A 22,895-nucleotide genomic window follows, 5' to 3' on the forward strand; every position below is an offset into this window, starting at 1 on the left:
TTTGGTTAAAATTATTTGATATATATATATTTATAATTCAATAAAAATATTTTCTACAATTATTTCATAATATAAAAAATAATTAATTTTTAATATTTAAAAAATACTTCCTCCGTCCCATTGAAAGGTTACCATTTTCCATTTTCGTCCGTCCCAAAATAAGGTTACCATTTTCTAATTTAGTAATTGTACTATCTACTTAACATAATAAATACCCTTTCAACTTACAATATATTACACAAATGTCGTTACTTTTATATTACACTATTCTAACAGGGGTTATTCTTGTTTTTTTTAGTACAATCCAATATAATACTAATATTTAAAAATCTACGTGTAAAAAACAAACGCCACCATTCCAACGGGACGGAGGGAGTATATAAAAATAATAATATATTAATATATATTTTTCATAATCATTATATATATTTTTAAAATTTATACAAAAAATTTTAAAATATTATTTTAAATTAATTATTTCTATAAATTATAAATTAAATTTATTATTCCAAATAATATTTTAAAATAATACTCCCTCCGTCCACGTTAGATGTATGGGTTATTTAGACATGAGAATTTAGGATAAGTATAATTAGTAAATAATTAAGAATGTATTAGTGAAAATAATTATCATATAATATAAATAATTATAAATTAAGATTAAGATCATTAGTTTAATTAAAATTAAAAAAATTAAAAAAATAGTGTGTAATTATTTTCCAAAAAATAAAAGTGATATGGGATATGGAACGGACATAAACCGCAATGTGGATATGGTAAGTGGGGCAGAGGGAGTATTATTAAAAATATATATTAATATATTATTATTTTTATATATTTTAAAAATATTAAAACATAATTATTTTTATATTATGAAATAATTGTAAAAAATATTTTTGTTGAATTATAAATATATATCAAATAATTTTAATCAAAAAGTGAAAATAATAATAAATATGACATACAATATGATTATATTGAAAATATGGTCGTGAACATGACCTAGAATATGGCTCCGTTGAGAACATGAGTAGGAACATGGATAGTTGTGTTGAGAACATGGACAATAACATGATCTAGAACATGGCTATGTTGAGAATATGAACATGAACATGACTGTGTTCATAACACGAACAGGAACACAGCCGTGTTCAGAAGTGCAGGGTAATCAACACGGCCGTGTTAGCTTGAACACGGCCATATTGGCTGCTTGAGACGCCCAGTCACCTTCTGAGTCATCTAACACGGTTGTGTTCAAGCCAACACGACCGTGTTCAGTCTCAGTCAACCATCTTGGGACTAAAATTGATAAATTTTCATTTGAGTAGGACCAAAAATTAATAATTTTTTTTAATGAGACCAAAATTGATAATTATAATATTGAATAGGACCAAAAATGATTTTTACTCTTAGGTTGTGTTTGGTACAGAGAAATGAGGTCAGACAAATAAAAATGGTATCAATGGAACTTGAGAAATAAATCATTTCCATTTCTATGTTTTCATTTCTCTCCCATATTTGTTGCAGTGTATGTTTTTTTTTTTTAAAAAAAATTGTACTATTTAATTTTTATAATTTTTTAAAAATTATATTATTTTAATTTTACAAAAAAACAAACTTAATTTATTTTTAAAGTATTTAATTTTTACGATATTTTAAGAAATTGTACTAAAATATAATTTTAAAAAATATCGTATATAATTTATAATTTTTTTTAAAAAAAATTACCAAAAATATTTTTCATGAATTCACATTCGTTAAAACTCTCTTTTTATCGGGTTAATCGTTTATTTTTGTTTGATTATTCATATATCTGCATTTTTTTTTAAATTTTTCAAATGAATTCTCTGTTTTATCAATTCTCTGATTTATTTTTGTTTTATCAAACAAGCTCATTCTTTATTAATTCCATTTCTCTTCGATATATTAGTAAAAATAATTATTATATAATTACAAAATTATAAATTAAGTAAAAAAGTTATAAATTATAAATTTTAAAATTAATTATTAAAGTGTATAATTATATATTCATCATAAATTATATGAGACGACCAAAATAGAAAAAATATTATTTACACAATTACAAAACAAACATACATAAAAAATTAAATTTAAGCAATTTTTAATTCTAAAAAGTAAAGATTAACAAAAAAAATACACACCCTCGTCAAAAATTTTAGCATTTGTATTTTAATATAATATTTTATAAAATAAAATAATGCAATTGAATAATAAGACAAGTCAAAATACAAGTTTTATACTTTTTTCTGTCGTAAAAAAAATATAAAAATAAAAGATTAATTGCGAAATTTAAAATGATGTGCAATTCTTTTATTTTATTTATTTTATCATTAATAGTAAAATAAAAATAAATATATATATATATAATTATAAAAGAAAGAGTAGTATTATTTCGCAACTTCACGGGAGTCAAAAGTTCATGTGGTATGTAGGGGCAATACAGTAAACTCACAGCATCCGCGGCACAGTGGGAGATCCATTTCAGGGCCAGTCTCCTCTAACGGCACTAACGGCTAGAAAAAAACTCAGAGCGTTCCCAATTTCAAATTTCAAATTTTAATAAAAACCCTAGAGCTAGAAAAAGAGTAAAGAAAATAAATCCGAGGATAACGATGGAGGTCGGGAAAATGGATGAATCGGTGGCGACGGAAGTGTTTTTGGATCCGGAGACAGAGTTTTTGGTGTCCAAGGAGCAGAGCGGCAACGAGTGGGAACTGTACAAGGAAAATGTCCGCCCTCTGAAGCGCGGCCGCAACGTTCGTCTCCTTAACCATGCTCTCAAATCACATGCCCAATCTCAACTGCAGAATTCACTTCTCCATCATCGGAGGTTATAAGGATATTCTTGATTCTACTAATTCGTTTGGATGTGTTCTATTTTTTTTGTTGTTGTTTTAAGGCACTGATTGATGAAAATTTGGAAAATAAAGGAAGTTGATTGAGGCGATTGACGAGTATAAAGGCGAGGATCCTCTGCACCCCTGGATCGAGTGAGATTATTTTATGTGCTATTTGATTCATTTCATTTCTGTCTGAGATTTGTCATTTTGCTTCTAAATTCATTCATTTTCTTCTTCACTTCATGTTTAAATAAATTTATGTATATACCGGATTGGAAGTTAAGAATGGCAGTGAATCTAATTGATTTTCAGAAGTGCTAATTAGTCTGTCAATTAAGCTCTTCCACCGGAAGATTAAACTTATTATGTTCAGCTGCTTGGGATTAAATCAATGATATGGTTTTACACCAACGCCCTATTTCTTTAGCGTTAATCCATATCAATTATTCAAGCGGTAGAAATTTAAAATACAGCAGAGTTCAATCTAGTTACTTACAGTTGCCCCAAAGTTCATTGAGCATGGGGCTACATAGTATAAAGTGATTGAATTTCAATGTTTAGGCAATTTGGAATAATATAGTGATTAAATTTTAAATTTAGTTTGTGTTGGTTGAGCATGGGAATACATTTCCATCCTCTTAAATATAGCTTTCTTTGTGGATTCTGTGATTCTTTTTCTTCAAAACAAAATAGTGAAAATTGTGGGCTGCAGCCCCGACACAGGGTATCAAAACTTTTTAATTAAATTCCTTTATTGTGTGCCATTTTTTGTTCGTTCTTGTAATATTTTCTTCGCAAGAAAATAGAAATGGTAACCAAATTCATTTGTTTTGTGTGTCTTTACTGAGGAAGGTAGACTTGTATAGAATAAGGGCTCTTAAGGCAGTGGACGGTATCTTCTTTCTTCCTCAAAATTGATAACATTTTATATCAAAACTAGAAGTGGTATATGATTTAAAAATATCTTGATACGTGATCTCTGGTACAAACATTGTCATGTGAGTTTTAAGTTCTTGATATTAAACTTTGGTGAAACTAATTGAAATGAGGAAAGTTTGTGCACTTACTTTTTCCTATTTGATGTTATTGATTTTGGAAAAGGTGCATAAAATGGGTTCAAGAGGCTTTCCCTCCAGGTGGTGACTGCTCAGGGTTAATGGTGATTTATGAACAATGTGTTCGCACCTTTTGGCACGAAGACCGTTACAAAGATGATCTGCGATACCTAAAAGTTTGGCTGGAATATGTAAGGATCTTCTTTGTGTCTTTATTTCATTTGTACCCTTCATGTTCAGATACTAACAAAGTAATTATGTTTGCTTTCTGAACTTGTGAAATAGGCTGAAAGCTGTGTTGATGCAGAAGTCATTTATAAATTTTTAGAGACAAACAAAATAGGGGTAACACATACCTTATTCTACATTGCCTATGCACTACACATGGAACACAAGAACAAAAATAGAACTGCAAATGAGATCTTCAATCGCGGGTTATCTATGTAAGCATTGTTTCTATTCTGTGATCTGAAGTATATAAAAGATGCTCATAGTTTTCTATAAGAAATCGATATTTCTGGTACTTCTGTACTCTCAGTTTTCATTCAATGCATATACATACACGATAACTGTCTTGCTTTGCAAGTTAGGCTTCTAGCCAATCATTATTTTTATAGCCATGTATAGATTGGAGGGATCTTTTTCGATGATTACAAATTAGACCAGGTGCTCATTCCATTTGTTATTTCATGCATATAAGTCAGTAATCAGTTGTTTGCTGCTAATCTTGATCAACAAGTTTTTTCTTGTCAATTTGTTAAACATTTTCCCTTACGCTTATAAACTGCTCCTTCCTTTTCGGCTACCAGGAAGGCTCAACCAACCGAAAAATTGGAAGAAGCTTACAGGAAGTTTCTAGCACGCTCAATGAGACAACTGAAAGCTACTGAAGTATGCAATTTGTCGTTTACACCATATATATATATATCTGCTTGAGTTAATATTTATAGTAACCCTCTTGTTAATCATCAGGAGGATGTGACCGAGAACCAGTTTCCCACTAGAAGCTTTGGAACTGTATTGGCTAGAGATTCAAGTAAGCTATGCATATAAATTTTGTAATCCTTTAAGGTTACTCTCATATAAATGTTGTTTTAAGCAGTATCTTCTTATGATGGCAGGAAATCGAACTCCGGAAAGTTCAGATATTCTTAGGAAAAAACATAAACTAGACAGGTCCGAACAGAATTCCTTCACTATGTTGTTCAGATGTTCAATTTCTTGGATAAATCCAAATATTTATGATAAAGCAGCCGTTTGTTTAAAAAAATTTCAAGAATTTCTATTATTCATTCGAATTTTTCCTTACAAAGAGCCGTAACATGTGATTTAATATTTGTGGCTTATTCGATTTTCAGGGCTCCTGGAACTAATCTGTCTGTCTTCAAAGACGACAGCAGCACTTCGTCTTTCGGACATCAGCCCGAGCTAGCAATCCCAGACATGAAGCCATGGCACTCACTCGGTGCCCGAGCAGAAAGAAACAAAGAAAACAACTCAATTCCTTCCAAGTGGACATCAACTAAGGTAACAAAAATAACACCAAAATATAATCCTCTGTCGAAGAATTTGAACTCCTTATACTCTCTACTATTATAGATTGTTAGAACTTAATCTTGATATATATTTTGATTTAGTAAATATTCAATAATGGATTATATAATAATATACGATTGAGTGAATATGGGATAATAAATTACTGATATTTGTGTTAATCCATTATATATATTTATATATATTATAATAGTTTTGTAAGGAAAAGAGTCAGATAAATAAAATTTATTTTTCCTCCTCAATTACTCTATTTTGTTAATTCTCTGTTACAGATTCCCCCAAGGCCTGGCCAGAGACTTGGAAGACCACCCCCTGGCCCTCGCATCGAGATTTTTGTTGATGAAGAATGCCCCGAGTAAGTAAACAAAAACACCACGTCCAATTATTTCGAGGACTCCATCCGATATACTATAACTAAAAAAAACTTTTCTATTTCTCATAGGAAACATAAACAAGACAATGAAAGTGGAAAATCTTCGGCCTTGCAGCTTAGAGCCGGGGACGGTAGAGATCTTACTAAGTAAGAAAAGCATTCATGCTTTTATCCATAAGTCTTTTTTGCAAAAAACAAGACACAACTAACTAACCACATCTCCGACTCCATTGTTGTCGATGATCTTTTTCAGGGAAACTTTGCTGTTGAAAGAGAATCCTCTGCGCCACTTCCCTCCGAGTTCTCTGCCTCGATAGATAACTAACTGTCCAACCAACCGTCCATGTTGGTATATTCCTTGTCCTTTTATTGCATTGCATAAGTTTCGATTTTTTAAAGCATGTGTGTGGTTTGTCGATTCCAATAAGCCTTTGAGTTGATATGATCATGTCTGGTATCGTATGGGCTTCTAATGTTGTTGTCTGTTTTCTTTTTAATTAATGTAAACTTTGGCGGGAGTTCTTCATTTGTATGCAATTAAGGTTACAGTTGGTGTTACTTATCATTTTCAAAAGAATACTTAAAAATAATTTAGTCGGTAAATGGTATTGTAATAATTTAAAATTATGATACTCTACTTAACATTACAAATATCTTTTCAATTTACGATATTACACCAATGACATTACTTATATATCATATTTTTAGTCTTTTTACTTTTATTTCTACTACATCTCATATAATACTAATATTTCTAAAATTTCGTAGAAAAAACAAACAGATAGTTAAATATGAGATTGAGTCGTATATAATTTAACATGATTATGATTTAACAAAAAAGACAATTAAATTATACCCCTTCTTTTTTAGTGATTTTTAAGTAATATATAAGTGAGCTATAAAAATGACTGTAAAATCATACTAATAAACTAGAATAGAGATATCCAATTGGTACAAATGAAATCAAAATTGATCAAATAATAATTCGTTTAGGGTCATATAATTGAATAAATTGATAACAAAAGTGTCAGGTTGCTTTAGTGCACCAAGTTTACGTGTGTATTTCTTTTACATAAGATTGTGTCTTTTTTGTTTTTTTAAGTTTTCACGGATTTTTGTTATTTATTTTGTTTAATTTAAAAATATCAAATTAAATAATTATTATTTTTTTAAAAATTATACACAAAATTTTTATTTTATATTTAAAATGTTATATAAATATTTATTTATATCACATCAAATAATTATTAAAATTAAAATTTTTACTGTTAAAAAATCAAATTTAAAAATCAAACCCACGAACACACATATAAGTCTTAAGAAATGAAGAGATACATCGCGTTAAAAAACGTACGTACGTGTAGTGTCTAGGCGCAGCGTCGGCATCCGGAAGATAACGAAGGGGGTATTTCGGTCATTTCAACCTCAGACACCTTCACCATCGCTGAAGTCGATTTATGCAGCAGCTCCTCTTCCCCCATTTTATTATGTTCCCACAAAAATTAGGGTTTTTTACCTCCCACCTCCCTCCCTCTCAAACCCTAATTAAATTCTACAATCGTCTCCGATTCGCCTCCGACGACGATTAACCATGGCGGAGCACTTGGCCTCCATTTTCGGAACCGAAAAGGACCGCGTGAACTGCCCGTTCTACTTCAAGATCGGCGCCTGCCGCCACGGCGACCGCTGCTCTCGCCTGCACAATCGCCCCACCATATCTCCGACGCTGCTGCTCTCCAACATGTACCAGCGTCCGGACATGATAACCCCGGGCGTCGACGCCCAGGGCCAGCCGATCGACCCGCGGAAGATCCAGGAGCATCTGGAGGATTTCTACGAGGACATCTACGAGGAGCTCAAAAAATTCGGCGACATCGAGAGCCTCCACGTCTGCGACAACCTCGCCGACCACATGATCGGGAATGTGTACGTTCAGTTCCGCGAGGAGGATCAGGCCGCGGCGGCGCTCAACGCTTTGCAGGGGAGGTATTACTCCGGTCGCCCTATTATTGCTGATTTCTCTCCTGTCACAGATTTCCGCGAGGCCACCTGCCGGCAGTTCGAGGAGAACAACTGCAATCGCGGCGGCTATTGCAATTTTATGCACGTGAAGATGATCAGTAGGGATTTGAGGAGAAAACTCTTCGGTAAGAACCCCGGACGTTACTGGGGCACTAGAAGGAGCCGCAGCCGGAGCTCCAGTCCCTCTCACCTCCAGAGGCGAGAGAGGGAAAGAGATAGAGATAGGGATCATGATAATAGGAGAGATCATGATCGGAGGGACCACCGCGGGGGTGGGCGGAGGGGCGGTGACCGGCATGAGGTTGATAGGAGAAGGCACGGTGGGAGTCCTCCGAGGAGACGTAGCCGGAGCCCGGTGAGGGAAGGGAGTGAAGAGCGTAGGGCAAGGATTGAGCAATGGAACAGAGAGAGGGAGGAGAAGGAAAGGGAGGAGGAGGTCAAGTAAAAGGGCAGTGATGGTTTCAAAACTTTAGGATTGAGAGGCTGTTATATTTTGTACCAAATGAATCATTTTTAGACCAGTGCTTAGTGTTTTGTTGTGGTTTTTTTATTCTCTATAGTGTTCTTCTATGATTCGGTGCTTATATGTTAGTATTTGAAGTATCTCAGTTTATCGGGTTGGGTTCCTCTTGTCGAATGTGGCTTATGAGTTATGAGAATCGAATTGGTTGTTTTTCATGTTGATTATATGGGTGTTGATTCTATTTATGTTAATAATGAATTTGCTTATGGTATAGCTATATTTAATTTCCTGAAAAAAAAAATGGCCTTGCTTGAACATTTTGTTTGGGATTTGCTCTTTGTCGGGCTCTTTATGAATGCTTTCGATCAGTTTGTGCATGATCCAAAATATGGATGGTTGTTTAAGCTTTTGTGTAGATGTTATTTGAAGCATGGTTTTCCATTGATGAAGTGTCTCAGTTTATCGGGTTGGGTTACGTTTGTCAACATTGTTTATATGGCTTATGAGTAATTCGCATCGTGGGTCTGTGTTGGTTTTCTTTTGTTTGCATTATGTCTTGGTTATAAGGTCATTGATTCTATTTATGTTAATAATGAATTTGCTTTCTGTATAGGTATATTTAATTTCCTGAAAAAAAAGAAAAGGAAAAAGAGAAAAATGGCCTTGCATGAACATTCTTGTTTGGGATCTGCTCTTTGTCGGGCTCGTAATGAAGTTGCGCTGTCTTGTATACTATAAGGAATGTTGATTAGATTGTGAAATCTGTACAGTGTATATACAGTATATGCTGAGTTAATGCTTTCGATCAATTTTGGTAATGTTGCTTTGGGATGGAGAGCTTGTGCAATGTGCATAATCCGAAATACGGATATGGTTGTTTAAGCTTTTGTGTAGACTGTTATGAAAGCACCCTTGCCTTTCGTGGGATGTTGTAGTTTACACGAATGCATCTAATGGCCGAAAGTTGAAATTCAACGAGGTAATTTTTCTTAACAGTTTCTTTCTTGTCTTTTTTATAATCTCATCTCTAAGTTCTTCCAGAAAATTATGTGCTTTAATTTAATGTTTATAAGTTGTGTAATCTAGCAAGCATTAGAAATTGGGTTGGGAGTAACTTTGAAATGTTTGCTTTCTTTGAAGTAATGTGATGTTCTTTTATTATTACGTGTTGCTCTGCTAAACGCTGATCTACTTTCTTTGTAGAATTCATAAATGGCGTGTTTACTCTCTTTCTAATGTTAGCATTGCTCAGTTTTGCGGATGCGTTTCTTTGCTTTTTTAGCTTGGGTAGATATTTTCGAGACATCGATCCATGCATTTGTTCGAGAGTTTGGATTTTTTTGTTGAAATTTGAATGGTAAAAGAATTCAAATTTAATAGTTGTACAATATGGTATAAATAAATAGATGTTATGTAATATTTTGAGTGTAAAAAGATAAAATGACTAAATAGACCACGCGCTCTCGTGTACGAAATCCACGGCGGTATTGTTAAATTAAAGGGTAAACTGTTTTTTCATTCCTTAAGTGGATTCTTTTATCATTTTAGTCTCATAAATGGAGCATGTCGCAAACTAGTCTCATAAGTGAAAAATTTTCGATATTTTAGTCCTCCGGCGCCGCCGGAGATGCCCGCGTGGCTCGCCGGACGTGTCCGCCAGGTATAACATCTGGCGGACACGTAGATTTTTTTATTTTTTTTAATTTTTTTAAAACTTATTTTTAATTTATTTTTAATTTTATTTGTATTTCTTTATTTGGTACAATTAAAAAAAATTATAAAAATTATAAAAAAATGAAAAAAATAAAATAAATCCACGTGTCTGCCAGTGTCACTGACCTGGCGGGACATCGGGCGTCTCCGGCGCCGGAGGATTAAAACCGAAAATTTTTCACTTATGGGGCTCCACTTATAAGACAGTTATAGAACTAAAAAACAGTTTACCCTAAATTAAATTTGCAATTTGATCCCCTTGTGAAATTGCAATTTAATCCAGGGATTAAATACACTCAAATTTTAAAAATTCTACAGTATTGAATACAATCTCTTATGGGCTGTTTGGTTCATGGACTTTTTTTTAGTGGGATTGAGATTTCATACTAGGATTTATATGTGATGAAATTTATTATATTTAGTATTTGGAATCCCATATTATGTTTGGTTGGTAAAATATAGTGGGATTTATATTTAGTGGATTTAGATTTTTTATATTCTAAATGACATAATTGTCCTATTATGAATTTTATTTATTTTGACAAATTAAACATCTAATTCATTATTAATATAAATTGAAACGATATCAATAATTTTATAGGATGATAATAGATTGGCGTAAACTCGAGACCCGACCGAACCCGACCGAGCCCGACCTATTTATTTGAAGTTGAGTCCAATTATTTAAGTATTAAGCCTGGATCCGGATCATGATCAAGGTAATATAATAATATATCAACCATACATATCAAAAAATATTTTCGAATAATATAATTATATTAAAAATATTTTTTGAGTTTAACTTATTTATTATTTTATTATAATATTTTTCTAATAAAATACATAAATTTTAATATACATTGGATCCGGTACATGTGTAATTTTAAATTAAAATTTAAGAATTGTAAAAAAATGGATTTTTCGGATCCATCAAGTCTTACCGGGTAGTCTCGGTCGGATCTAGTATAATCGGATCCAATTTGAATCTAGGATTTAACAATATATATTTGGGATGGATATCGATTTCGACTGAACCCGACTTATGGTCATCCTTATAATTTTATAATTCAAATAAAATTTATAATAAATAATAATTTAAACAATGAATTTATTAATTTATTTAAAAAATATTGTACAATAAAAAATAATATAAATTTAATTAAGTATATAATTCAAATAATAATTAATGTTAAAATTATTTAATTTTTTATATAAATATAATACTATTATTTTTTTTATTAGATGATATAAATGTAAAAATTAAAATTTCTAAGAATGAGATTTAAAAGTAACAGGGGTATCCCCATTACAAAAAAAAATCCCTTATTTGTAAGATTTTAGACCTTTTTTTTCAAATCCCATCGTTTTAAATTTCACCTTCTTTTTCTTAACCAAATATGAATTACATAGAATTTTAAAATCCAAATCTTGGAATCTCATCAAATCTTTGAATCAAACAGCCCTTACTCTATTAAAAACTCCAAATGGTCGTTTCAAAAGGAGTATTTTATAATTGAGATTGAATTCGAGTTGAGAATCTCAATCCTATCTATATTTGTTTATTGTCATATCGAATTCGTAGCGGATTGTCTTGGTGTCAGTTGTGCTAATCTTGGTTCCAACTCGGCTAAGTCGGGAGAACTAAAATTGATTAAAAATATTTATATTTAAACTAATATTAACTAATTATTAATATTTTTTATAATTGGATCAAATTTAATTGATTTTAGTTTCAATATAATTAGTTTGGATTGTTTTTACAAATTTAGATTATAAACATTCTATATCTTTAACATTTACTTATTTTTATTAAATTTATTTTTATTTTTATAATAATATAATCATATATATATTAACTGAAATTACAAATATAGTATTATTATTTGTATAAAATAAATTTATATTATTGTCGTAGTCGAAATCAATACTCACTCTTTCATTCAAATTTATGTTCATTTTTTTTAGATTGTTATCGAAAAATATTCTCATTTCATTTTTAAGTAAAAAATCATTCTATTTTTGTATTATTTTTCTTTTTAGATTGTCATCGAAAAATATTCTCATTTTATTTTTAAGTAAAAAATCATTTTATTTTTATACTATTTTTTACTATAAAAAGAAAAAATTAGCAATTATTTATTACTTTTATTAAAATTCATACCCACCCGATCAAATGAGCATATGGAGTAGTATATTATATATTCACAAGATTTTGACATTCCAATTTCCACGTACGCCGCCGCCCGCAACACTTATTCCTCTTTCCTTATCTTCCTTCTTTCTTTTCCTCCTCCTCCTCTCTTCAACTCTTTCCTAAACTTCCTTCTTCTTTCCGCCCCCGCCGCTCGCTATCGGATGCCGTCTTCGACCTCTATAAATGTGCATTCGTCGTCTCTGTGCTGTGCACAGTTTTTTTTTTTTTGTGAAGGTATTGACTGAAGCGTGTTTGTTTTTGAGTTTGATACAATGGCGGGAACGTATTCTGGGGGAGATAATGATTTGAACGTAGGTATGGATCTTCTGTCGATCGAAGGAATTCCATTGAACGCAGTTGTTGAGTCTACCGTCGAGAAGGTGGAGAAGACGGCAAGGTACGTACGCAAGCAAGCAAGCTTTTCAGCGGATTTATAATTTAGGTTAGGTTAGGTTAGGGTATTTTATAACAATATTCCTGGAAGATTAAGATTAGAAGGAACATTACCTATTAATGATTAATAATTGATAGTTGAAATTGCAGGAAACTAAGGAAGGGTGTGTTTGTTTGAAGGATTTTGGAGGATTTTCACTATTCATCCAATTTTTTCTCCCCAAAAATATCAAATCAAACACCTATTTTTCATTTTTTATATTATACTAAAAATCAATTTTACATTCAAAACATCACATCAAACCCTATTTATATCACATCATACAACTATTCAAATTCAAAATTTTTACTATTCAAATCTCAATCCAAAATCCAAACCCCCATACAAACACACCCGAAGAGAGCATCGACGGAGGAGAGAAAGAGCGCGTACCTTGTTGATTTGCAGAGGGATTGCAACAGCTTCCTAGCGCAGTTGAAGATGTTGGAGGATGGGCTCCGGGAGCTGGAAGCGGCTTGCAAGGAGATACAAGACGAGCTCCGGGACTTTGGTTCCTAGAATCAAGGTACTTTGTAATGTATTGTTGCGAGTTTGTGCATAATCTGAAATATGGCTATGGTTGTTTAAGCTTTTGTGTAGATGTTGAACATCAATTTTGGTAACCATTGCCCTTTTGTGGAATGTTTATGCCATTTGAAATCATCTTTTCATTTTTAATTTACATTTTTTACCTCATATTTTCTTTCATTCCTGTTAATAATAATAATAAAAAAAAAACATACATATTTATATTTATAATTAATTTTTTTTTAATATTTAAATTTTTAAAAAAAATTATGCGTATCATTGTGTATAAAAATAAATAAAAAAAAAAAAGTAAATACAAATATATTAAGAGTTTGTTTCTTTTTGTAGTTTTAGCCAAAACTACTTTATAGCCACTGTTAAGTCCGGATTTAGGGCCAAACCAAGCCTCCGTTTTTGTCCCTGATCAGCTCTGTTTTTTAAATTATAAATTTAAATTTAAATTTTTATAATATTTATAATTTAATAAAGTATATACAATATATATGTCATTTTGTAGAGAATAAAATATTTTATAATACAGATAAATAAAAATTTAAAAATATATATAGATATAATATAAATTTATAATTAAATTATACAAATTAATATACATTTATATTATTATATTTATTACTCATAAAATTAATCATATCATATCAAAACTCCTCAAAATCTCAACTAAACTTAAATACAAAAGAAAAATCAAAATTTAAACTTAATTCAAATTTCAAATAAAAACCAAACTCAAACTCAAATTTTCCAAAACCCCCTTAAAAGACACACCCTAAATATATAAAAATAAGAGAAAGAAAAAGAATATTTCTGCCGAGATGTCTATGAGATGGTAAAAATATATACTCCATTCGTCTCATATCTATATATTTATTTGCTTTTTATACAGAGTTTTAGAAATATTATTATTGTATTGTGATAAAGTAGAAATAAAGATAAAAAGACTAAATTAACCAGTATTGTATGATATAAAGGTAACGATACTTGTGTAATATATTGTAAATTGAAAAAGTATTTGTAATGTTAGATAGGTAGTACAATTACTAAAAAAAAATAAATATTTTATTATGGGACACCCAAAATAAAAAAAAATAGATAGATTGTTAAATAATATATAAATACATTTATGCATGTATGTACAACTAATTAAATTCATTTATTCATTAATACGGGGTTGTTCACATGTATTTACACTTAACTAAATCAATTCGGAATGTTTATTCAAGACATTTTGACCTTTTTTTTTTTTTTTTTTTTTTTATCTCCGGTTCAAATTTATCAATTAAAAGATTTGCTTGTTTAGTGTTTTGAAATTATGACCTTATGATCGCAAATTTAACTCTTACACCATCAGGTTATCTCTTAAAATTTATATTTTTAATTCTATGTTGACGGAGGAAGTATTATTTTTAATTATTAATGTGATTCTTCAAATTTTATGTTAAAAAAAAAAAAAAAAAAAAAAAAACCAAATTAAAAGACTAAACCAAGGCACATTATTTTTCTTGAAAAATACATATTAAAATAATGTTTACAAAAAAATTTAATAAATAAAAAATTCAAATTCGTAACAATAAAACAAACCAGAATCATATCCATTTTATCAATTAAACAGTAACATCAATTTTATCAAATCATAGGGGTAAATTTGTCATTTCACCTGCCGAGTCCTTTTAAACTACGAAATCCCAAAGCGCTCTCACTCAATTTCTCTCTCCCCACCGGCGATTGCAGAGCTGATGCTTGTTCTTGGCGTGCCTAAGGCTTCCATTTTTTAGGGTTAGGACGTTTGCACAATCTTCAATTAATGTCGAAGTATTTTATTGCTTTTTCATCCTTATGATTTTTTGTTTGGCAAAATCTGGTCCCGAAAATGTGCGTCTGCAGAAATTGGCAGCGGTCGCGCAGAGGCGCATTATTTTGCTCGAATAGGGACAAAAGACGGGCGCTTAATTTGATTGGTAGGTCATTCCGCGGCCACGAGCTCCGACAGCGGCGTGGTGGTGTTTTTAAGGTGAGTTAGTTAATGTTGCTTCGCATTTATTTGTGTTTGCTCGAATGTAACTGAGTTTGTCGCGCTAATCTGGGGAATCGAATCGCCTTCAATAGGAATCAGATGCTTTTGTTTTCAATTTTAATTTCGCCACTGTGTTTCTGATTCAGGATTTTGGGATTTTATTTGTGCTCGGAAAAAATTACTGTCGTGTTTTGTTATTCAATCGTAGCTAGGGTTTTAAAATGGCAGTGTGATCTCGAGGGTTATAAGGACATTTGAAATTCTTAAAATTGATTTTTGCTTGCATTTTATATTTTTATTTTGATCTTATGGATAAGTTTTTGATGATATTTTTTAACCGTGTTTCCTTTTGTTGACAATGGAATGCAGTTTAATAATTTTATTAGTTTCCGACATGAGTCAAAACGACGTAGAGATGGAGGATGTTGAAAAGCACCCGCATGAAATTAAAATTGAAGAATCTGAAAACAAAGGTATGGATCATAACAGTGAAGATGTGGGGGAAGGAAAAAATCCCCCCTTTCCGGCCACAGTTAAAATGGAGAATAATAGAGAGGATATAAGTGAATCTATAAATGGGGACAAAGACAGCATTGAGGCGAAAGAGCAAACTAATCCTGAGAATGAGGGAAATGAAACAATTGAAGGATCGATTCAGGAGCACACAGATAAAAATGATGACAATGAAATGCTAATCAGCAACAAAAGTGAGGAACAAGAGGGGCCTGCGAAAGAGCAAACTAATCCTAAGAGTGAGGGAAATGAAACAATTGAAGGCTCGATCCAGGAAAACTTGGATAAAAATGATGAGAATGAAATGCCAATCAGTACTAAAACTGAGGAACAAGAGGGACCTGCGTGCAGGAGTGTAGACGAGGGGCGGATGGATAAAAAAGATGAAGAGTGTCAACAGAACATTACCTGTGATGGAGAGGAAGAGAAGTCTGCCGAGAATTGCTTGGGTGGTGGAGACCATTTGAAACTTATGGAGGAAAAATCTATCGAAGGTGTTGTAGATGAAGAGCCCAAAGAACATGCCGAGGGGGATGCGAATGATGTTGAGAATGTTAGAGGAGATAACCAATCTAATTCTGAGAGGGATGCTGATGGTGCTGGCAACGTTGCAGGAGATAACCAGACCAATTCACCGAGGGATGCAGATTATGTTGAAAAGGTTGCAGAAAATAACAAGATGATCTCAAAGGGGATTGGGGGTCATGTTGAAGCAATTACAGGAGATAATAAGAATAGTCCTAAGGAGGGTGATGATGCCGGAGGTAACATAACGAATTTTGAGGGGCATGCAGAGGATGCTGAAAATATGGAAGAAGACGACAAGGTGATTTCCAAGGGAGATGCGGATTGTGCTGAAAATGCTGCAGGAGATGAAAAGACAATTTCTGAGGCTGGTGCAGATGTTGAAAATGCTGGAGATAACCGGACAGTTTCTGAGGGGTGTGAAGATATTGAAAGTGTTGAAGGAGAAAAAATGGAAATAAAAAGGGAGGATTCTGAGGACGATCCTAGTGAACACAAGCAGCTTCCAACAGAATTATCTACTAACAAAGCTCCTCAAATACAGGATGCTGAGATGGGTGAGGTTGACGGGACGAACAATTCTACCAATCTTGATGGGGATAAAACAGTTATGGATGCTAGTAAAGAACAGGATGGTGAAACAGTTCATGCTGATCCTGAAAGTGATGAGAATGCCAAGACTACTGAAACCTCCAGTAAGCATGATGACGATCCTTCATTTGCAAACGAGCAAGAACCATCTACGCCAAATTCTCTTATTAGAGATTCTTCGGCACTGGCTGAAGATCATAGTGGAGGAGGATTCAAGAGTACTTTTTCTCCCACAACACTTCCTCTGGTAATAAACATAATATAACTCAAGTCAAATTTATGAAATTGAATTCATCAATATGAAACAAACATTTTTGCAGTTCATGTGTTAAATATATAGAAATATTTTTGATTCTTAGTTGGGGGAGAAAGATGATGGGACACCAGAGGAACAAGTAGCTTTCATGAAGGAGATTGAAAATTTCTACAGGCAGAGGGCACTCGACTTCAAACCACCTAAATTTTACGGGCATCCCCTGAATTGCCTGAAGTAAGCTAGCCTTTATGGTTATATTTATTGTGGCTTTGTTCTTGGCAAATATTCATTTATTTCTCTATTGGCTGCTAGGTTGTGGAGAGCAGTTATTAGATTGGGAGGCTATGACAGGGTATGCATATCCAGATATTCTTATATCATTGTACTTTTTGTCTTCGATGCTTCCTGTTTTGTGTATAGGAATTAATAATCAACGGTTGTTGCCTTTTGGCATTCAAATCACATGTCTGCCTTTACATTCTGAATATGAAGTTTTTGTGTAATGGTTTAAAGCCTCACATGATTGTTGTTTACTGGCCGAACTGGAGGCAGCATATTAGTCTAATGTCTCCAGGTTTCATTATACTAATTTATCATAGATCAAATTGTTAGAATTGATATTTTGATTTATTATGCCATTTTCTTTCATCCAGACACCACAACATGAGTTTGCTGAATTTGTGTATTTTTTATAGGTAACTGCATCCAAGTTGTGGAGGCAAGTGGGAGAGTCGTTCCACCCACCAAAGTTAGTCCTTTTCTTGATAATCTAGTATTATTTATTCTCATTCTCTTGTACTACTGCTTCCCCCGTAATTTTGAGGTTCTAGTTCAAAGATACATTTTCAAATTATAAAATTTCTGAAAGTTCTCATTTTTTAAAAAACTTTTATTATTTTGTAATTGACATGATGTATTGTGTTCATAAATTTCTGAATTGATGTTAGAAATGAAGAAAGCTTATGAATGATTATACTGTCTAACATCATAAGAAATGCATTCTGTAAATTTATCAATTATGGTTATATTTGAAATGTTATAGAGAATATTTTCAAATAATTTTTTTTTTTTTAGTTTTACATTCTACCACTTGTGTAGCTTTACTATAGAAGTAGGCTTAAAATGAATTATGGTATGATTCTGTGGGCCCTGTTTTTTCCGTTTTGCAGGACTTGTACAACAGTTTCTTGGACATTTCGGATTTTCTATGAAAAGGTGATGCTCTTGTTTGATGATTCTTGCTCTATCAAGTACCTGTTTTCATTCATCATCATGTGTTCTTACTTATCCAGATCCACACTTTTCTAATGTGCAAATTGTGGCTGCAACTTAATAAGTGATGCTCTACGGAACCCTTTATTATTATTATATCTTCTTTTCCTCTCATAAGTACAGAAACCATATATGGTTTTATGTGTGATGAAGATTTGTCATCATAGCTGCTTGCTACATTTTTACGTTCAAATATTAAATTTTCCTTTACATGCTCTAGTCTCTTCTAGAATATGAGAGGCATAAGATACTCAGTGGTGATCTCCAACTCTCAGCGGCAACATTACCTGAAGCTTCTGGTGGTGATGTAGAGGTGAGTTTTGTTTTAACATTTTCTCGCCTGTTCTCTTGTCAAAGATTTTTTTGAATATGGTATCAAGTATATATATTTTTTACTATATCAAGGTGATGTTGCATTTATTTTGTCTTGGGACAATATATGCCATTTATCTATGAAGGGTGTGTTTGTTTGGAGGTTTGGATTTTGAGTTGGAATTTGAATAATAAAAATTTTGAATTTTAATAATTATATGATGTGAATCTAAATAGGTGTTGATGTGATATTTTGAATGTAAAATTGATTTTTAGTATATTATAAAAAATGAAAAATAGATGTTTGATTTGATATTTTTGGAGGAAAAAAATTTGATGAATAGTAGAATTTTTGTAAAATCCAACAAACGAACACACCCAAAGTTCTCCTAGGAGTTTGAACTTCTTGCACATGGATTCATAATCTGCCTTGTGTCTACTGTACTGCTGAATAATACCTCTCAGATATTTCCGGATGTTCTCTAAAATCTTCTAGACAAAAAAACATATGACACTGTTGAATCTTGCCTTTTTCTTTGATATCTGCATAATAGCGAACATGTAGAAGATACATATAAGAAATAGAATACACTGTTGACATAACTTTTTAAACATTATTTGTATCTTACGAAAGGGAAATGGCTGTCAAGCATTAGGAAGGGTCAGAAGAGATGCAGCTACTCGCGCTATTCAAGGTTGGCATGCGCAACGCCATTCTGAGTATGGTGAGGTTGGTGAACCAATTGTAAAGGTTCGTGTAATTTAAAATGCTCTAGTCATATTTTTTCATTCAATTGATTTTGTTGCCAGTATACATCATGTTTTTTTTTTTTCGGCAATTTTCTTACAGGATAAGAATCTCAATAATGTCCCAAAGCGTGAGAAGAATCTCAAAAGCATTGGTAAGAAGTTTCCTTTGGCTTGATTTTTGTTGTTGTGGAACTTAATTGAGTTTCATTGAATGTATAAGTATCGTGTTGCTTCTCTAGTTGGCTCATTTTGTATCTGAATATTGTCTAGGCTCAGCCAAACAGAAGAGACCAAGTGAAGCAGAGAATTCAAATAAAGCTGCTCGAACAGAAACATCTAGGCAGTTAAGCATTTTGTTAAAATAGTTAATACTTTGTTTAAAGCTATAAGACTAAGTCCATGTTTTTGGACATCATGCGCTGTTTCTTTTTTTTTTTTTCCAATAATGAGTTGAAACTATATTTTTAGAGAGAACCCCATGTTAGTGTTGGTTATATGCATTTTATTTATTTATTTTCTCATGCTAAACAAAATAAAAATAAAAAATAGAGTGCAAATGTCTATGTTGTATCTGAGTTGACTCAGTCAATTTTTACCAAGGCCATTGCAACATGATACTTCCTAAAATTAAAAAATTGTGTTTGAAGTTTAAAGTTATGTGAGAAAGCATGGCTTTGGTTATCGATGGCTCGTATCTTAGTTTTTCTAGGTTATCAAACATTATATGTACAATTTTACTTCGATTGATTAACGTAGGTTCTTATGTGTGCTTGCTTCTAATATTTAGATCTTAACCGTGCTTATGTGTATCGGTATCGAACTTTGCATTTCCCTGTACAAAGGCAGATGATTTATTTAAGTGCTAGTAGCATATTATGGTCGTAAACTACTGTTTGATGCCACAACATTCTTCATGCATCCAACTCTGTTCTGTTGCTTGTTTATTGGTTTTATGTCTTCTATACTTTTGCTAATAAATGAACTTGCTTGGAATTTGCATTCTAAATGACAGATGATGATTTCACTTTTGCTGCTTCTATTTATAACTTGGATATAGACATTGAATTGTTTCTTTTTGACTTTTAGGCTGGTGACGTCAGTTGTTGATGTTGGGCCCCCAGCAGACTGGGTGAGGATTAATGTACGACAAGCTGTATGTGTCCACCAAAAAAATTCTATTTATACCTTTACACATGTTCTTAATTTACATATGCAAAAAGAATGTGACTTGTCTTTTTCGTGTGCAGAAAGACTGTTTCGAGATTTATGCCCTTGTACCAGGTCTATTACGTGAGGAGGTTTGTGCGCATTGTGATTTATAATATTATTGCTGCCAATCGTACCATAATCCGTGCTGATAGAACTTATAGTAATAATAAAAAAAATAAGGAAATGAGCATGTGGTGATATTTATATGCTGCAACCTGTAACTCTCTGTAACTCTGTGACTTCTTATCTTCTCAATTGAGGATTGTTACCTTGTTAGTAATTCAATCATTAATTGGCAGCGCAGGTTCGAGTTCAAACAGATCCTGCCGGACGTGTGGTCATTACAGGCCAGCCCGAGAAAACTGATAATCCCTGGGGGGTTACACCGTTCAAAAAGGTACTTTTACCCTTCCTTTTCCGAAAAATGCTTTGAATATGAAGGGCAGAATTATTTGGTATTATTTTTGTATGAAAAAATATGCATGCTTACTGGGATTCATAAGTAAAATGGGATTCAATTTTTCGTCAAAATAAATGGAAAATGGAGAATGCGTATTTGTTTGAGACTTTGGCTTTTGGTTTTGGGTTTTGAATAATAATGTTTTGAATATAAAATAAATTTTTAGTACTCCTTTCATCTCTCAAATTTGTGTTTGAAACTTTTCGGCACGGGTTCTAATGTATGGGGTTTTTATTGATACTTTTTTGTTACTTTTTGCCTTTTATAAGTAACAAAAATATATAAAGTTGTATAGTTTTTTACTAAATAAGAAAATGAGAATATTTTTAAGAGAAATAAAAAATGAAAGTGAAACACAACAGGAGACAAAGAAATTATAATTATAATTATAAAAATAAAAAGTATAGGGGTTTACTTTGATGTATTTTTGCTTAGGCTCCAACTCCAAGGCGTTCTTTCTAAGCAAATAAAAACATATTATCAACTATTCTTTAGGCACACTTGTTTTATAATCTAATGACAAGACCAGATGCTGCAATGTTATTATTACTGTAATTGATCGCTTTTGGTTTTGGGACAGACCATGTTAATTGTCGACAGAGAGACAGACCATGTTAATTGTCGACAGAGAAATGTCGATCTATCTTTAAATTTGGTGGCGATTGATTTTCAGGTGGTGAGCCTTCCATCAAGAATCGACCCACTTCAGACTTCGGCTGTGGTAAGCCTGCATGGTCGTCTCTTCATCCGCGTCCCTTTTGAGGATCCAAATGTCTAAAGCTTAAAAAGTGCTATAATCCATACACAAGGAATCCAAGTCAGAGGTGAATCGCCTGCCCTAATTAATTTCATGTAAGCTTCGACTAATATAATTTGCTTTTGTGTTTCGAAGGATTACTTAGGTTGTTGTTGCTTTAGGTTTAATTGTTGGTTTAGATCACATTACTACTGTCATATTGGAGAGGAAATCGAGTATTTGGAGGCATTTTCGGCTTTAGTCGCCCGCCCTTAGCTTAGCTCTCCTCTCCTCTGTAAGATTAAAATGGAACTTTATCACTAATTGACAAATTTGGGACTTTTTGTTTCTACCATGACTTATGAACTTGATTAGGAAAATTACATTTTGCATCTTCATGCTCGTGCATAATCAATCCTAGACTTGATTTCGACTATTCCTAAGTTAATACAAATATATTGTCGAATAAGATCTGCTTGATTAAGTTTGTTGAACTTTCGAAAAGATATTTGTGCGGTCGAATGATTCTTGCGTAGACTGAATTGTTTGTCTGATTTACGGATCCGGCATGCGCTACATAGAAGAAATTAGAATTTGATGTATGTTGATGTATCGTTAAAAGGTTGTAATCTGATTGTTGAGCTTTTCTTTGTTTTTTTTTTTTTTTTTTTTTTTTTCTTCTCTATGTATCTGCTTATGGAATGATGCTAATTACGACTAATCAACACAAAAAAAAAAAAAAAAAAAACGACATGCTTATAGTTCATATTGATATGATCGTTTATACGGGCGTATATTTTGTGCTGAAATTAATTGTAATATGTGATGTGTGTATGTCATATATTGGTAGTTCATATATATGTATTGTTTGCACCATTTGGGTATTCATGGTAAATTTTCGATTGCAAAATTTGATCTGATTGGATTACTACTAGAGTTATTTGTGTTTAATTATTTGGAGACATTATAGTGTTTGTTTTGAAAAGTCTTCATGCCAGATTTCTGTGTAATTTGTTTCACATTGGTGCAATATACCAATGTAATCA

The 22,895-nt window shown here is 32.3% G+C and overlaps 3 protein-coding genes across 5 annotated transcripts; all 3 read left to right on the top strand.

Moving 5' to 3' along the window:
• The first annotated feature begins 2,544 nt into the window (after positions 1-2,544).
• LOC127242615 (mitotic spindle checkpoint protein BUBR1) lies at positions 2,545-6,415 on the top strand. The gene is made up of 11 exons (XM_051262210.1): positions 2,545-2,851; positions 2,952-3,011; positions 3,963-4,107; positions 4,202-4,359; positions 4,726-4,807; positions 4,889-4,952; positions 5,038-5,092; positions 5,275-5,443; positions 5,743-5,825; positions 5,913-5,990; positions 6,097-6,415. Exons 1-11 carry the CDS (start codon positions 2,634-2,636, stop codon positions 6,158-6,160), a joined length of 1,176 nt encoding a protein of 391 aa, XP_051118167.1. The 5' UTR covers positions 2,545-2,633; the 3' UTR covers positions 6,161-6,415.
• Positions 6,416-7,309: 894 nt separating this feature from the next.
• LOC127242616 (splicing factor U2af small subunit B-like) lies at positions 7,310-8,543 on the top strand. Its single transcript, XM_051262211.1, has one exon. It carries the CDS (start codon positions 7,435-7,437, stop codon positions 8,308-8,310), a length of 876 nt encoding a protein of 291 aa, XP_051118168.1. The 5' UTR covers positions 7,310-7,434; the 3' UTR covers positions 8,311-8,543.
• Positions 8,544-14,851: 6,308 nt separating this feature from the next.
• On the top strand, positions 14,852-22,503 carry LOC127242617 (AT-rich interactive domain-containing protein 5-like). Of its 3 annotated transcripts, none has more exons than XM_051262214.1 (15): positions 14,852-14,987; positions 15,096-15,222; positions 15,595-17,101; positions 17,214-17,344; positions 17,423-17,462; positions 17,806-17,858; positions 18,280-18,325; positions 18,603-18,695; positions 19,329-19,445; positions 19,545-19,596; positions 19,715-19,787; positions 20,531-20,597; positions 20,692-20,742; positions 20,953-21,050; positions 21,787-22,503. In XM_051262214.1, the coding sequence occupies exons 3-15, from the start codon at positions 15,620-15,622 to the stop codon at positions 21,791-21,793; spliced, it is 2,310 nt and encodes a 769-aa protein (XP_051118171.1). In that variant the 5' UTR covers positions 14,852-14,987; positions 15,096-15,222; positions 15,595-15,619; the 3' UTR covers positions 21,794-22,503. The 3 variants fall into 3 exon arrangements, with proteins under 3 accessions (XP_051118171.1, XP_051118169.1, XP_051118170.1); XM_051262212.1 differs by having other exon boundaries at positions 20,958-21,050; positions 21,787-22,501; XM_051262213.1 differs by lacking the exon at positions 14,852-14,987 and having other exon boundaries at positions 14,995-15,222; positions 20,958-21,050; positions 21,787-22,501.
• The last annotated feature ends 392 nt before the right edge of the window (positions 22,504-22,895 follow it).

Source organism: Andrographis paniculata, unplaced genomic scaffold (genome assembly GCF_009805555.1).
Source record: "Andrographis paniculata isolate CXL003 unplaced genomic scaffold, ASM980555v1 Contig87END, whole genome shotgun sequence".
Classification (NCBI taxonomy): Eukaryota; Viridiplantae; Streptophyta; class Magnoliopsida; order Lamiales; family Acanthaceae; genus Andrographis; species Andrographis paniculata.

Bases quoted from the DNA above. Each gene is read 5' to 3' on its own strand.
- LOC127242615 (XM_051262210.1), top strand. From the start codon at position 2,634: ATGGAGGTCGGGAAAATGGATGAATCGGTGGCGACGGAAGTGTTTTTG. The intron at 3,012-3,962 runs GTGAGATTATTT...ATTTTGGAAAAG, and splicing joins CCTCTGCACCCCTGGATCGA to GTGCATAAAATGGGTTCAAG. The intron at 4,360-4,725 runs GTAAGCATTGTT...TTCGGCTACCAG, and splicing joins TTCAATCGCGGGTTATCTAT to GAAGGCTCAACCAACCGAAA.
- LOC127242616 (XM_051262211.1), top strand. From the start codon at position 7,435: ATGGCGGAGCACTTGGCCTCCATTTTCGGAACCGAAAAGGACCGCGTG.
- LOC127242617 (XM_051262212.1), top strand. From the start codon at position 15,620: ATGAGTCAAAACGACGTAGAGATGGAGGATGTTGAAAAGCACCCGCAT. The intron at 17,102-17,213 runs GTAATAAACATA...TTTGATTCTTAG, and splicing joins CTCCCACAACACTTCCTCTG to TTGGGGGAGAAAGATGATGG. The intron at 21,051-21,786 runs GTACTTTTACCC...ATTGATTTTCAG, and splicing joins GGGTTACACCGTTCAAAAAG to GTGGTGAGCCTTCCATCAAG.